Source organism: Trichosurus vulpecula, chromosome 5 (genome assembly GCF_011100635.1).
Source record: "Trichosurus vulpecula isolate mTriVul1 chromosome 5, mTriVul1.pri, whole genome shotgun sequence".
In the NCBI taxonomy this organism is placed as follows: domain Eukaryota; kingdom Metazoa; phylum Chordata; class Mammalia; order Diprotodontia; family Phalangeridae; genus Trichosurus; species Trichosurus vulpecula.
In genome coordinates this window covers 145,850,452-145,867,270 of record NC_050577.1, presented here as the reverse complement: position 1 = coordinate 145,867,270, position 16,819 = coordinate 145,850,452, and the positions used below count along the sequence as shown (strand labels likewise).

At 41.9% G+C, this 16,819-nt stretch overlaps 1 protein-coding gene across 1 annotated transcript in view; it reads left to right on the top strand.

Moving 5' to 3' along the window:
• The window catches only part of LOC118851085 (tRNA-dihydrouridine(20a/20b) synthase [NAD(P)+]-like), an 87,726-nt gene that overhangs the window by 14,611 nt on the left and 56,296 nt on the right, over positions 1–16,819 (top strand). Inside the window, exons 8-12 of the mRNA XM_036760643.1 lie at positions 789–1,033; positions 3,757–3,836; positions 4,320–4,427; positions 13,173–13,273; positions 15,516–15,666. Of these exons, the coding sequence (XP_036616538.1) occupies positions 789–1,033; positions 3,757–3,836; positions 4,320–4,427; positions 13,173–13,273; positions 15,516–15,666 (685 nt within the window). The remainder of the gene's footprint in view (positions 1–788; positions 1,034–3,756; positions 3,837–4,319; positions 4,428–13,172; positions 13,274–15,515; positions 15,667–16,819) is intronic.

Here is a 16,819-nt window from a genome sequence, read left to right as displayed (position 1 = left end):
GTTACTGCATCAGCGTTTCTGCTTATCATGACTTAGTAGAGCTGGCACGGGCTTCAAGAACCCAGGGGTGTTTGCTCATCATGAGAAGATAGGATTTTTAGAGTTTGGTGGAGGAGCTTCCATGAGTACAGCCCTGTTTTGAGAGCAGGACAAATGATTTCATTGGAAGTAATACACTGAGCATGATGCAGTAATGGTATTATGAAAATTTATCATTTATTCGGCTTCACTGAGTTCTTCTAAGTATTGATTTCTACATTATGTTTAAATCAAGAAATATTTATTATCATTACTATTCCTTGTAGGCAATGACCTGAGTATCAAGCAGGATATAAAGATAAATGAGGCATAGCTACTCCCTTATAAGGACTTTCAATTTAGTAGGGAAGGAAAATATGTGTAAACAAATATAATATGAAGTAGAACATGAAAATGGGAGTCTGCTGGGTGGCTCTGTGGATAGAGCACTGGGCCTAGAGTCAAGAAGACCCGAGTTCACATTTGGCCTCAGACACTTAAGACCTTGGGCAAGTCACTTAACCTCTGTGTGCCTTAATCCACCAGAGAAGGAAATGGCAAACCACTCCAGTATCTTTGCTAAGAAAATCCCATGGACAGTATGGTCCACGGGGTCATGGGACAGAACTGAACAACAAATATGAAAATACCTAAGAAAGGTACAAGTAAACCGCCAGGAGAGTTTAAAAGCAAAAGGGATAGCTTCTGACTAGGGTGTTCTTAATATTATTCACAGTAATTCACTAGTGTTTCTCATATTCTTTACATAGGTATAATGGTTGCAAGAGGACTTTTAGCAAATCCTGCCATGTTTGCTGGATATAAAGAAACCCCCTTGAAATGCATCTGGGACTGGGTTGACATTGCCCTTCAGCATGGCACACCTTTTATGTGCTTTCATCATCATTTAATGTACATGATGGAAAGAATAACATCAAAGCAAGAAAAAAGGGTGTTTAATGCTCTGTCAAGTACAACTGCAGTGTTAGATTACCTTACAGACCATTATAGCATGTGAAACTGTCAGGTAATGTATTTTTCACATTAAGGACAAAAATCAATTATAGGGTTTTTTAAATTAATGCTTGGTTTTTTCAAAATCCTATAGTGCACAGAAAAAACTCACTAGTAATATTGTTTTATCTGGTTTTTTTCCAAAAGGTATCATATCTTTAATATTTTTATAAGAAATATTTTAAAGTAAAATATTCGTGATTTGAATATAGCCCCTATATGTGGATGTGAAAATTGCTACAAACTTGTTTCTTAATGAAAATAACTGCAGAGAAGTTACAAAACCAGGGCCAAAATCTTTATAAATAGAGAACTAAAAATTTGTATAGAATTGCTCCCATAGATGATATGAGTTCCACTTGAAAAACCAAATTTATAGTGTTTAATTGAATTACACATTGACAGAAGCATAATTTAAAATAAATACCATTAAAATAAGTAAATTTAATCAGATTTAGTGGCTCCTAACATTTATATCCAAGATTTCCTGAAATTCTATAAATGGCATTGTTTAACAACTTCTCAACACTTCTAGACCATTTAGGAAATTAAAAGAACTTGGTAAATATATATTCCTGAAAAAGTTAAATAGTATTCCTCTTCCCATCCATGAAGTAGTTTCCTAGCTGAAATCTCTCTCATCTTAATGATGAATGTTTTTAGTGATGGATTATAACAGATTATGTCCATCTGACTTAACAGAAAACAAAAAGAAAGTTTGTTTTCTTTTAAGGTACTATACCAGTTTTGATAAGCAAGTTTTGGTATTTTGATGCTTTTCATTGATTGAGGACAATACTGAGTTCTTTGTTATGAGACTTTTACCATATGTTGGAGTGGGGGGAGGGAAATGCATGATTATCAGTAGTGAAGATTGTGCCATTACTGGAATTTTTTTATACTGAAATTAGTTCAATCCTAAAATTGTTTGGGATATTGACAGTGAATATTTATACTCCACTGTATTAGCAAATAATCCAAAATATGTGACTCTTGTTTTAAAATTGCTTAATTCCTCAAACTTTTTCTTAAATAAAAACTTTTTTTTTTTTTGCAAAAGTCTTATGTTCTGGAATATTTTAATAGTATTTATTTTTCTGTACATATTCCAATTAATATTGTATTGTTGGAACTCTCTACTAAAACTTTTCATTAAAACGTGAAGTCTTTGAAGGAGCCTTCTTGGTATCCTAAGCATTTGACACAATACCTGGCAATAGTATATGCTTCGTAAGTGCTTCTTGATTAATGGATTAGACATGAAGTTATCCAGTGTTAAATACTGGATTCAGTTCATCATTTAATAAACACTTAACAGGTCCAAGGTCATAGAAGCAAGATGGCATAATGGCTAGAGTGCTGGGCTCAGAGACAGGAAGGACCTGGGTTAAAGTCCTCTAATTTACTCTGGGCAAGTCATTTAACCTCTATGTATCTCAAGCAATTCCTAGAACTTAAAATAAGAGATCTGTAATGAAAAACATGCATACGAATAGGTATGAAGGGAAAAGAAGAGAACAGACAAAGGGAACTAAAAATCTGAAGGGTGGTGCCCTGTTTGTGGAAAAGAAAGGAAGCCAGTGTCACTTAAGAGTACGTGTCATAGAGTAAGGTATAAAAAGGCTGGGGGACAGGGGAAGAAGAACTATAAACGGCTTTCAGAGCCAAACAGAATTTTGTATTTGATTGGGGAGGTGATCACCAATTTAGTGTAGAGGAGAAAGAGAAGAGGCCCAAGACAGTCCTATGAGACACCTAAGGTTGGAGGACAAGGCCTGGATCAGGATCCAACAAAGGAGACAGAAGAATGGGTCTGACAGGCAGGAGGAGACCCAGGAAAGTGGTAACACAAGGAACCTGAGACTCTCATCTTAGGGGAGGGATCTGGTCTCCAGGCACACTGAACTACGTACAATCTAAAGGGCTTAGTGCCCTGGTCTCGGCACCCCAGAGGACAGGCCATTTATCAGTGAGGCTGTTAGGGTAGAACAGACCCAGACCCCATGGAAATAGACTTAGGAGGGGTGATCTGGAGAGGCAGGAAAGAAGGGCCAGAGGGAAGACTAGGGGAAGCCTAACCCTCAAGAACAGTATCTTTCAGAATGGAAACCTGGCAATACCGACTTCACTAAGCTTTCCCAATCATCTTGGAGCAGCAAGTTCTATACGCAAACAGTGCCCCCTCCACAGGGTCACCCTCTACGCAGGGCATCCTGACAATAAGTAATTGTCTCTACTTTCTACATCTTAAGGACAGGTAGTGCGGTTGCAGCTGGAAAGTACGTGGATCAGCAGCAGAGGAACTGGCCTAGAGCCTGGCTCTAACATGACCGTGGGGCACTTAAGGCCTAGGGCTCTCTGGGCCTCGGTTCCCTTATCTGTAAAATGAGGCAGCCGGACTAGAGGCCCTCTAAACCTTTCTACTGCTGGCCCCTTCTCCCGCACCCCGTCCTTTTCACCTAAAGGATGAGCCAGCCAATTCGCTAGATAATGAGTCACCCCCTAACCCCACTACTAGCAATTAACATAATTACCAATGAACATAATGATGTTGCCACCACCAAAGCCACTGGAGAGTGTTCCCTTCCCCCCAGAGGCTTGGCTGGAAGGTGCAGCTGGCCGAGGAGGGCGACGCCCCCGCTTCCCCTCTCCGGCTCAGGCTACTCTCTCCTTTCCATCCTCCCTCCCTCCTCCTCCACCCCCCTCCCCCGCCGCAGCGTCTGACGTCCCCGCGCAGGGGCACCAGCAGCACCTGCAGCAGCACGGCCCGCACTCTCCGCGCCGCTCCGGGCCCCCAGGCAGAGGTAAGCACGGTTCGGGAAACCGAGGACTTTCTCGCAGGGCCGGCCCCGGGGTGGCTCTCCGCCCTGCCCCCGCCCAGTCCTCGCTCTGCCGCGGACTCAGGAGGCTGAGAGCTGCGGCCCCCACCGCCTGCCCGCACGGATCCAGCCCGGAGCCCTTTCCCGGAAGCTGGCCGCCCCCCTCTCCCTCCAACCGTGAACTTGGCGCGCGCTGGCGCCGCCCGGGGGCGGATTGGGTGGAGAGCTAGCGCTCGTGGCGGTCCCGGAGCCTGAGGCGGGCGGGGAGGGAAGAGGCAGCGGGTCCCGGCCGGGCTTGTATGGAGTGGCGTGGCGGGACCCAGCACTCCCCCTCCCCGAGGGGAGGAAAGGAGACCCCGGGCCCCAGGTCCCCGCCGGGCCCCAGGCGGGACGCCCCCTCGGGGCCTTTGGCCGCGCCTTCCCGGGGGGGGGGAGCGAAAAGTGCAATGGGTCTGTTTGTCTCCCCAGGAGCGGAAGCGCAGACATGACCCTCCAGTGGGCAGCGGTGGCAGGCTTTCTCTATGCCGAAATAGGACTCATTCTAATGCTCTGCCTTCCGTTTATTCCTCCTCAGAGGTAGGAAACCTTTCTTTCACAGCCGCGAAGCCGTTTGCCCCCTCCCACCCCTGTAAGGAGGGAGAACCGAGGGCGGGGAGGTTAAGGGTTACAAAGTGTTGATTCATGGTTACTCAGGGGACTGGCTCGAAAAGAAAGTCATCAAAACCGCGGGGTGTCAAGAAGAACAAAATTAAAGTATTTCTTAAAAGGAATCCGAGGTTTCTAATGCTTCTGTTTATTCTTCACCGATGAAGTTGGCCTGGCCAGTTTTAATTCTGTTGGGGCCTGCTGTGTGGCGAGGAAGTATTTCCTTGCAAAATTCTGCCTTGCTGGAGAGTCCTGGAGTAGTAGTAATGGTGGTCATAGCCGGCGTCTCATTCCTCTCGGGACTGCACTCCGGACTCCCTTAACGAAGGGGGCGGTTCCTTAGTCAGTCCTCCCATACCTCGCTTTTCAGCTTCCTTTTCTGTGTTGTTATAGAACGGAAGCTCCTTGAGGGGAGGGCCTGGCTTTCTGCTTGTATTTTGTGTTCCCTCCCTTGGCCTGCCTTAAGAGCTTAATAAATGCTAGTCAGCTGACAGTACAGCACCTGAAGTTTAGCAAAACACTTTACTTATATCATCTCTGATCCTCACAGCTAACCCGTGAGGTAAGCGGTATTATTGCTCTTTTTACAGTTGAGGAAACTGAGACCCAGGTTAAGAAACTGACTCAGGATCACACACGTCTAGGGCGGTATTCAGAGGCAGATCTGACTCCACACTCTGTCCACTGCCTCGTAGGGATGGCTGGGATTAACAGGTAAAGGGCCAGCCTTGGAGTGAGGATGATGTCTGATGGATACTGATTGTGTGGCCGTGGGCCGGTCATTTAACCTCTCAGTGTCCCAGGAACAATGTGAGGCCATAATTTACAGTTGAGTTGCCCATCTTCAGTCTATAAAGGAGTTGCCAAATCATGGAGCTCTCCGTACTGATAAAGTCACATATTGGACCAAATCCATTTTTCGTGCTTAAGTACTTTGCATGTTAATTTGTTTCATGTTCCCACATAAAGCACAACAACCCAACCTGTGATGCAATGTGATTGCCATTATATGGGCAAAGGGTTACCATTTCTGACATTAGAACAGTAGAAGTATTATCTAATTTGTGTTTCTTTAGGAATATAAGCCAGTGATTCTCACAGGTAGCCAGTAGTTTTAATTACCTTTGCTTTCATCATGTCCGGAGCTCCAAGTGAGGAACATCCTCTGCCAAAGCACATCAACAGGCAACAAATCAATAAACATTAAGAACTTGCCGTGTGCCAGGCACTGTGCTAATGTGCGCTAACAAAGGCATGACTGGCCCGGGCACGTTCCTTAAATGGAGGTTCTAGGAGGAACCAGCTAATCAGAGCAAGGGATCAAGGACTAGAAAGTAGCCAGAATGAGCTTCCAGAATGAAAAGGCCACTGCAGTATGGTGGAGAAAGAATGGGGAGTCATCAGCACCTTCTTTTACAGAGGGTTACTTGAGGCACCAAGATTAAACAACTTGCCTCGGGCTACATAGCCGTTATAGTATAGAGATGAGACTTGAGCCCATGTCTTCCTGGCTATGAGGCCATCTCTCTGTCGATTTCTATTATATGATACTGCTTCTCATTTATTAATGATAAATTCATTCATTTCAATGGCACTAAAACAATAAAAATTGACCCACTATTGTAGGGTGTATTTTGAAGCTTTTGCTAAAACACCAATTTGGTTTTGAATTATATTTTTGATATTCAATCACTGATACTCCTATAAAAATATTTCTAACTATTCTCTATCTCAAATGATATTTGAACACTTGACATCTTAGAGTCCGATGAAGTACTTTGTTCTTGTTGCTGAAGTTCTCTGCTCTAAGTGACAACTCTTCGTGGGCTAATCACATGTAGATCAAAAAGCATGACAATATGAATGATGAAACATATTTGGTATAAAAATTACGTAAATCAGTTTTATATTCACTCCTATTATTCTTTCAGAAATGCAATAATATAGGCACTGCATTAAAAATGAAATTTATTATTGAGTCATAAAGGTGTAAGAGACCTCAGGACGTAATTTGGCTTGCATCCTAATCTTGAAGCAGGTCCTGTCCTAAAATATATAGGTATAGATACCTTCTTTATACTTTGGTTGCTAGCGCCAAAGAGAAAACATTGTTGAGATCATGTCAACAAATTAAAACTATGCATTACTGATTCTGCTATTTCCTAGTGGAGTATCATTTCAAAGACCTACCTACAATTTAAAACAAAAAGTTAGCAATTACTGTGATTGCAACCAGCAACAAATGCCTACCTTGTACTGGGCTGTGTGGCATGTACTGGGAGAGAAACTAAGTTAGCTGTCTTTGAGGAGCTTATAGTCTAGTAGGGGAATAAGACAAAAACATGTTACACGAATTAAAGAAATGGGAAACAAAGCATCATAACGTGAAGTCTGAAGGGCGAGGTCATTACCAACCAGTTGGATCATGGAGTCTTGGGTGGAAGGAGTCACAGAGGTCTAGTGCAACCTGTAACTGAATGATAATCCCATCTACAACATACCCAATCAGTGGTTATGCTGCCTTTTCATGGAGACCTCCACTGCTTCCACAGACAGCCTATTCCATTTTTGGTTAGTTGTAATTGTTAGGAAGATTTTCTTGAAAACAAACCTAAGTTTACCTTTTGACAAATTGCTTGTTATTGTTAGGACTTTTAGAGCTCAGTCTGCCCCTGAAGCTAAGGAAAATAAGTTTAATCTCTTTCATGTGACATCCCTTTAATTGAATGAATTATTGAATTAATGATTGAAAAAATAAAGCATTTATTAATCTGATCAGTGTTTCCTTTTTAATGTTAAGGAAGACTCCATAAAGGAAGTAGCATTTGAGTTGAGCTTTAAAGGATGGGTAGGCATTCCCTGGGGCGGCTAGGTGGCACAGTGGATGTTGATTGCTGGGCCTGGAGTCAGAAAGACTCATCTTCCTGAGTTCAAATGTGACCCTGTTTATCTCAATTTCCTCATCTTTTGTTTGTCCTTTGATGTCATGACTTGAAAGTGAATTGGATTGGAATGAGGGAGGTCTGTGTAAAGTCACCAGCCTCACTTTCTTCTCTGGGGGCCATCTGGGTTCAGTGGCAAAATATAGATCAGAATGAGTGGAGATGGCCCTGGATGCAATAGGAGACCTTGGCCTTTTTTAAGTTAAGGTCTTTCCTAGGTCTCAGTTTGACTGAAGCAATGCCTGTTCGGTGATTAAAGCTAGGTAAGAAATGAGGCAAAGAATGGCCTCTTACCCATTAAAAAAAAATAAATAAATCTGGGAGGGAAGACCCTCAAGGTTTCTGGCCAAAACAGAAACATTTACTCACACTGAGCTATCAGGGCCCAAACGGTGACCAAGGTCACTGTTGTTGGCCAATCAATGAGAGCCAGGCTGATTTAGCTTTTAAGATATTTTAGGGTTTACCAATTGAATTTCATTCCTCATCTGTAAAATGAGCTAGAGAAGGAAATGGCAAACCACTTCATTATCTTTGAAAACGCCAAATAGAGTCACAGAGAGTTGGACATGACTGAAATTACTCAACAACAAGGCGTTCAGCAGGTGAAACTGGCAAGGTGGGCATTCCAGGCATCGGGAACAACATGAGCAAAGGTGTCGTAAAGAGAGGGAGCCCCTGGAGCATATAGTATGGAGGAGGAGGATGGTCTCTCTTTATTTTGATGTAGCTCAGGCAGAGAGCATTTTGGTGAATGCTGGGCCTGGGCCTTGTCCCAGCTCTTCAGTCTTTATAGAGTTCTTCCACTGTTGGTAGACTGATTCCCAGAGCCCAGGGTTTCTGTGTGCTCTCTTGTCAGCTTTCTTGTCTCTTCTATAGTAAAGGAAGAAATGAATTATAACATTTTTTAGAACTTAAAGGTCATCTGTCCCAACCCCTCTCATTTTAAAAATGAGGAAACTGAGTTCCCAAGAAGTTAAATGACTGAGGGTCACAGGTGTAGAGAGAGTGTCAGGGCCAAAACAGGAAACTAGGATTCTTGCCCTTTTATTACAACTCACACCTTGAGTTGATTTTATTTTCATATCCTCAAAATATCCGTGTTTAATATTTGTTGATAGAAGAACAGTGTACTGTATTTGTGGAGGGAGGAGAAAGTAAAAGGGAAGGAAGGAAGCCAGTATTTACTGTGTGCCCAGCACGATGCTAAGCACTTCACAGATACCTCATTTGATCCTCACAACAACCCTGGGAGGTCGGCCCTATTATGATCCCCATTTTACAGATGAGGAACCTGATATTTTGGATGTTGCATCTCAAATTTTTGTTAATTTTGGTCCTAAACTAATTTATAACCACTTAGCCCCCATTTTAGAAATAGACTAATATGGTCAATTTCCTGAGTAGAATACTGAGGATTCACATTTGAGCTTTTTGCTCAAAGACAGGAAATAGAGGGACATAAGACCTGGTTTTGCCTGGGTGAATTCTCCACTCTTTTCAGCATCCGTCGCCTCATTTCTCTTTTTCCAGGTATCTTTCATGCAGCTTTTCTGGAGACATTTACATAGGAAAAGATTTACATGCCTTTAGTGGCATAAATTATCCCCCAAAATGAAGTAGGTGCTATAATGTTACTCTCAGATAATAATAATCTGGCACTTATGTAGCGCTTTAAGCACTTTCCAGATTTTATCTCATTTAATCCTCATAAGAACCCTGGAAAGGAGGTGCTATTATGATCCCTATTTTAGAGATGAGGAGCCTGAAGCAAATAGAGGTTAAGTGACCAGCCCAGAGTCACACAGCTAGCAAGTATCTGAGGTCACTTTTGAACTCAGGTCTTCCTGACTCCAGGTCCACTGCTCTATCCATTGTGCCACCTAGCTGCCTTTGATACTCAAATGGATCTGTGATCTCATCAAGCTGGGTATCTTTCCAACAGTGCAAATCACAACCAGTCCATGCCTGCCCATCTTGTGCAAGTCTTGTCCCATCCTCCCAAAAGGAGGTCCACCCAACCTTACAGGGCACTCTAAAATTTGCCAGATAACGTCCACGTGTAATCACATGTAATCCTCATCACAATTCTGGGAGATAGGCGCTGTTATCATTTCATCCCCACTTACCAAGGAGGAAGCTCAGGCTGAGAGAGGTTGGATTTGCCTACAGTCACACAGTAAGCACCTAAGGCTGGATTGGAGTGCACACCTTCCTGATTCCTGGTCCTAGGCTGTGTTACTTGAATTTTAGTTGTCTTAGGCTTAGTTGGGCCTAGGACAGCTAGTTCTTCCATTAGAGGTTCATTTAGAATGTCCAATGTGGATGGCTTCCTGCCTCTCTCTGCTGTGTTTCTTTTTCTCTGGCTCCTCTAGTGTTCAGAGTAGGCTCTATGCTATAAAAACATAAGTATTTGATGGTGATTAAACTTTTTGAAGGAGTTAAACTAGAAATTGGGTCTTTGCATTCAGACAACACCTTAAGAAAGGACTTTTTATAAAAGTGTTGGGGGAAAACATAGCGGGACTTGGAACACTAGCTTAAAGCTACACATTAGAAACTTGTCTGATCAAATGTAGTATATGGAGCTTTGCCACCTGGAAAGGTCTCAAACTAGAGTCCAGTTACTAGACTAGTGAATCTTTTACATTTCAGAGTTGTTTACTGCAGTTAGACTAGGGCGGGGACAGGAGGAGTATGAACTGTCAAAGACCAAGAAGGAAGTTAGACCCATAACAGGATTTGAACACAGATCAGTGTTCCACTGCACTCACTATTCAGGAGAACCAGGAGAGAGCAGTATCACAGAACTCAAAAAACATAAAGGAAAGGCGAATGTGGCCATTCAATCAGTGGATTCGTCAATTATTTTTTTTAAGAATCTTCCATGCGCCTGGCACTAGGGATAGAATTCCAAAGAAGGAAACAGCTCTGCTCACAAGGAATTTATGTTCTAATGGGAGATACAACAAACATATGAAAATAAATTAATATAGGTATATGCAAAGGAATTAAATATAAGAGAGTTTGGAAGAGAGGGCACTAGCAATTGAGGGAATCGAGAAAGGCTTCTAGTAGAAGATGGTATTTGAGCTATTTTAGAGTAAGAGAAGGACCCTATGAGGCAGACAGAGGTAAGAAGGGAGTACAATCCAGACATGGAGAACAACCAGTGCGAAAGGGATGGGGAGATGGAGTGTCGTATGCAAGAAAGAGAAAAGACCAGTTTGTCTGGATGGCCAAGTGAGAGGGGAGGTAATGAACATTGAGGCTGGAAAATTAGGTTGGGGCCAGGTTTTCAAGGGCTTTAAAAGCTAGCCAGGATTTTATATGTGATTCTAGAAGCAGTAGGAAGCCAGTGGAGTTGGAGGAGTTAGTTACCTGGTCTGATAGGTGCTCAAAGAAAATTCCTTAGGCGGGAGTGTGCTCCTGTGAGGGATTGGAGGCAGGGAGACCAATTAGGAAGGTGTTGAAGGACCCTAGGTGAAGAGTGTGGTGGGCTTGAACCGAGGTAGTAGCTATGAAAATGGAGGGAAGGGGTTGGATCTGAGACACGTCAGGGAGGTAGAATGGTCAGGATTAGGCAGAATAACGCCAAAGTTACAGACCTGGGAGACCAGAAGGATGTGTGTCTTCAGCAGAAATAGGGGAGTTTGGAAGAAATGAATCCAGTTTTGAGCTTGTTGAGTTTGAAATGTCTAATAGGTAATGTGAGCCTGAAGCACGAGGGAGAAACTAGGGCTAGATATAGGTATATCTTTATATTAATATCTCTATAGAAGACTGTCATAGAATACCTATAGATATACCTATCTACTAATATATAGTACTGTCATGAAAACCCAGAGAAGAGAGAGTATACAGAAGGACAGGATGGCCAGATGTAGCAGAGAAGTCAAGGAGGAGGAGGACTAGGGAAGGACTCTGTCTTGTGACAATTAGGAGATCATCCGTAACTCTGAAGAGAGCAATTTCGGTTGAGTGTTGTGATAGGAAGCCAGATTGCAAAGGGTTGGCAAGTGAGTGAAAGGAGAGGAAATGAGTGTAAAAAACTTCTTTGTAGAGTTTGGCTGAGAAAGGGAAGCGAGATATCAGATGATGGTCTCAGAGATGTCAAGTGAAGGTTTTTTAGGGCTGGGAAGATTCACCCATCAGTGTCAGATGCTACATGAAGGTCATGGATGATGATGGCTGAAAAAAGGCGATGAGAATTATTGGTAAACTTTGAGGGAACAGTTTTGATAGAGTGGTTGGGTCAGAAGCCAGATTGCAAGAGGTTGAAGAGTGAGCGGATGGTAAAAGTAGTGGAGACATAAGTATAGACTATTTTTTGTTGTTGGTCAGCCTGGTCCGACCCTTCATGACCCCATTTGGGCTTTTCTTGTCAAAGATACTAGAGAGGTTTGGCATTTCCTTCTCCAGCTCATTTTACAGATGAGGAAACTAAGGTGAACAGGATTAAATAATCTGTCCAAGGTCACACTAAGTGACACTGGATTTGAACTCAAGAAGATGAGTCTTCTTGACTCCAGGCCCAGCATTGTAGCCACTGCACCACCTTTAGCAGTAAATTGAAGACAAATAGGGTGTTACCTAAAGAGAATGGAAGCCAATCAGCAAGCTCTGATCAAGGCAAAAAACTTTGTTTTGTTTTGGAGGAATTGGGGAAACCAGAGCCAGTCTGGTGGAGATGATGGGGAGGGAAGAGGAAGATAAGGAGAGCTTGGAGGTGTGTGTGTGTAGGGGTGTGATGTTAGGGGCAGAAGTGAACTAGCCTTAATCACTGAATGGGCATTGCCTCAGCCATCTCCAGTTATTCTGATCTATGGGTCCAGTGGAGAAACTGAGGCTGCTGACCTTGCACAGTCCTTCTTCATTTAAATCTAATTCACTTGCAAGTCATGGCATCTTCCAGAGGTCATGGTCTTCTTCGAGAACAAGAACAAACAAGAAGTGATAAATGGAGTAAACTCAGAGGTGGAGACAGGAGATGGGATTAACAGTATGTGGGTGGGGGGTGCTGGAAGGAGGGTTAGCTTTGGCAAGGAGAGAATTTGGAACAGCTGCAGTGGGGAGTATGATAGGGAGTCAATCTAAGTGGAGGGGAGGGGGGAATGAAAATTTTTGAGGTGTGAAGTATAAAGAGATTAAGGAGCTTGAGTAGGGTGACCTCAATTTTCTCAGGACATGAAATCATTTGCCAAAAGAGGGAGGCTAGAGATAGAGTTCAGGGCTTGTGGAGAAAGCTTGTGACATCAGCCCAATATATTAGTTAATCAGAGATGAATAAAATGATTGCTTCACATCAGGGAGGGCCCAGTGGAGGCTAAAGATGAATTTGTAGGGTTTCACAACTTGGGCATGAGACTGTTAGGGTGTTTTTGTTAATATCTTTTTTTTTTAATGAAATAACTACTTAACTTATGGGGCATTCTTACAAAAGGTCATAGTTTTAGAGCTAGAAGGGACCCAAAAGATCATATAGCTTACACTGCTCATTTTCTGGGTGAGGAAACTGAGGTTTGGGGAAAAGTGACTTGCCTCAAGATTACATGACTAATGAGTAGCAGAGTCAGGATTTGAACCTGGGGCTTCTCATGGAGATGGGTAGTGACAGAAGTTAGATACTACTGCAGTTCTGATTTCTTCATTAATTAATTTGAAAATTTAACTACCACCCCACCACCACCCTCCTTCCCCTAATGTACCACTACTGCTATTGTGTTCTATCTAGATGGCAAAAGATCTTCACGTTCCCACTCTGGGGTAAAATCGCAACTTATTGGAACAAAGCATTCCTTACAATTATTGTCCTGTTGATTGTTCTGTTTCTTGGTGAGTAGTACATTTCTCCTGTGGATGTATGTAAAAAGTTCTAGCTGTTCTGGGGTTTTGTTCTTCCAATTTAAAATTTAAACATGGGTCATGCACTTGAATTTTAAGAGTCAGGCATTTCTTTGATTTATGAATGTTTCCTCAGCTATTGTATTCAGTCCTAATTGTGCCTATAGCATCTCTAGGGCGGGGTAGCAGGGGAGTTATATATTCCGTCGATTTGGATCGTCTGTTTCAAACCTCTCACTGTGCAGATGAGAAGACGGAGGCCCAAAGGAACACAGCTACTTATTGGCATGCTCCTGGCAACACATGCGTTCCCTCCTTCCCATTTACCATGTACAGTGGAACACTTTTTCCCCCGTAGAAACAGTACCATGGTATAAAACAGTCTTTCGACTCCCAGATTGGCCCACAAAAGTCTGTTGAATCCCATTGGGTGGCTGAAAACATTACACATTTGCAACTCTATTATTTTCTGCTTTTAAAAAAAATTGAAAACATTCAGTATTTTATAGCTTAAATAAGCTTTACATTGTAGGTTGATAAGTTTTTGTTGGCTAGCCTAGGAAGCAAACTATTTTATGGTCATGTTTGTATAAGATGTAATTTCATTACAAACTTAAAAATAAACATTTGGAACACAAGACATTTGTAAATTAGAGATTGGTCTTTGTTCTGATAAGCTGAAAAAAATTCCTATACATTTAAGCCGCAAACTTGCCACTTACTACCTGTGTGACACTGGACAAATCACTAAAATTCTCTGGGCCTCAGTTTTCTCACCTGTAAAATGAGGGAGGGGGTTGGACTAGATGACAAATGAGATAATAACAATTATGTTCATAATCATGATTATGATAATATTTATGTAATTATTTATGGTTTATAACATGCTTTACGTATATTATGTCAAAGAACTTTACAAACCTTAGAGTGTTGTGTGTAAGCTAATGTTATTATTCTAACTCTATGATCTTGTTTATTTGGGGGTGGGGTGACAGTATGTAGGAAGACAATAATATGTCATCATATTATTGAAACAAATCGAGTTCCTGATAGTTATGGTCATATAAACAACAAAAATAAAATATGGATCACATGCCTCCATTGCTTTGTCTGCTTCAAGGTCAAGGGCAAACCTTGATTTAGAGCTAAATTCTCCTAAGTACTCTATGTGGTATCTGGTTATATGGCATCCTCCGCTTAAGCAGATTATACTTTATCAGTTTTTGCAGAAGAAACTTAGACTGCTAGGATGTTAAAAAAAGAGAAGGACCTTAGATAGCAACGAGTCTGATGCTAGATATTTTTTTTTAAAGGCTGATGAAATGAAGGTTAAGAGAGGTTAGGGAACTGACTTGTCCAAAATCACTTGGCTAGTTAATAGCGGAGCCAGGACTAAAACCAATACATGTTTCGCAACTCTAAGGCCAGTGCTCTCTTCACTGCACCATACTACCTAGAAAGATCTATGGGTCTATGAGTAAAAGACAACATAACTGTGAGGGAGAACCTTTCTCTTTGTTTTTGATTTTAACTTTTTTCAGCTAACAAAAATCTGTTAGGCTTTTTTTTTCTTCCACTCATTTTTCCCACCAGTTTTTAAAAAAGTAAAAGAAAACCTCTAATAAATATGCAGAATCAAGCAAAAAAAATTCTTGCATTGGGCATGTCTGAAAAATAGACATCTTATTCTGCACCTTGAGTCCATCACCTCTTTCTCAAGAAGGTGGGTGGCTTACATCGTTATCAGTCCTCTCAAATCATGGTTGACGTGAGTAAGGGAACTATTAATATAGAGTTTAAGTGTTTAATCAAGACTTAAAGGTAAATCAAAGCAAACATTGCCACCCCATGTTTTGTGGTTTAGATGAAACCTTTTAGTGTTAAGGTCCTCTGACACCTTGAAAGTTATTTATATGGGGAAATAGAACCCAGTCATGTTAGAAGATGCCAAACAATGTCAGATAGTAAATAGAAGTGACAAGTGAGCGGTGCAGGCCATTAAGTGCCTTGGGAATTTAGATGACACCAAAAGTCATTCCCTGAGCATCTGTTGAGCATATGGCACCTGGAAGTTATGATAGAGAGAAAAATGAGACAGTGCAATTCCTACCCTTGAAGAGCATTATAAGTTCTACAAACTCCCAAATAAAATGGTGAATAAATCTAAGACATTTTTGAATATTTTTTTCTCTTTGTGTAAGGCAACAGACAGCTTTTTTTTCCCCTCTTGTAGATGCTGTGAGAGAAGTGAAGAAGTACTCTATCAGTCATGGGCTTGAAAAGAGTTCAAGCACCAATCCCAGTGCTTACGAACATGTGCAGATGAAACTTTTTAGAGCACAAAGGAATCTTTACATTTCTGGATTCTCTTTATTTCTGTGGCTGTAAGTAAAAGGCACACTTTTAAAAGAACTTCTCCTCCCAAAACCCAGTAGTTTTTCCCATCTGCCTATTAAACCACAGGTAGCTTCACCAAAGGAATCTGCTGCCATACTTAAATTGCAGAATATATGTACTGAATTGAGAATTGGACATTATTCTTTGGTTCCTAAAATTCTAGATGTCTTCATTGAGTAAATGTGGCTGCACCAGGACCATGGTTACAGCATCGGCAGAGGAAGTTTCCTTAAGTGAAAAGCCAGTCCACACAGCATGGGGCTACCTTCTCAAGTCTGTCCCAAGAAGTAGCCTTCACTGGCTCTGTCACACTACCTGAGAAATTCTCCCAACCCCCTGTTCTTTTTATTTAATGTGCTTTAGAGCACTACCGAAATACAAATGTTATCTGAGAGATAATAGACGACCCATTAGCAACATAACTTGACTCGCTAGTCATTTAATATACCTACCTTGCAGTAATGAGATACTAGACAGATGAGTTGTGATGGCATGCTGATAGGGCCAGGAATGCAGGCATTATCCATATGCATCAATTAACAAGGATTTATAAGTACTTATAAGTACTATGACTTAGGCACTTCACTAGACTTTAAGGATACAGAGACTGAAATGAACCAATCCATGATCTCAAGGAGTTTATACTCTATCATGGAAGATGGTGTGTATGTATGCAAAAATGTATACAGAATGAATACAGGGTAGTTTGGAGAGGAAAATCACTAGGAATCGGGAGGATAAGAAGAGGCTTGATGTACAAGATGGTACTTTAGCTGAGTCTTGAAGGAAGAAAAGGATTCTAAGAGGCAGGGGTGGGGTGGGAATCCATCTGAGGATAATGCCTATTACAGAGGCATAGAATTGGGGAAGGGGGAGCCATGTGAGAGAAAATAGCTAGAAAATCAGTTTGGCTGGACCCTAGAGTACAGGAAGGGGAGTCATTTATAATGAGTCCTGGCCTGGTTGTGAAGGGCTTTAAAGGTGAAACTGAGGAGTTTGAAGTTTATCCCAAAGGCAATAGGGAGCCCAGTGGAGGGGGGCGGGGGTAGGGAGCTTGATATGGTCAGATCTGTACTTAAAGAACAGACTTTTGTAGCTCTCTGGAAAAGAAATTGGAGGCAGAGACACCAATTAGGAAGC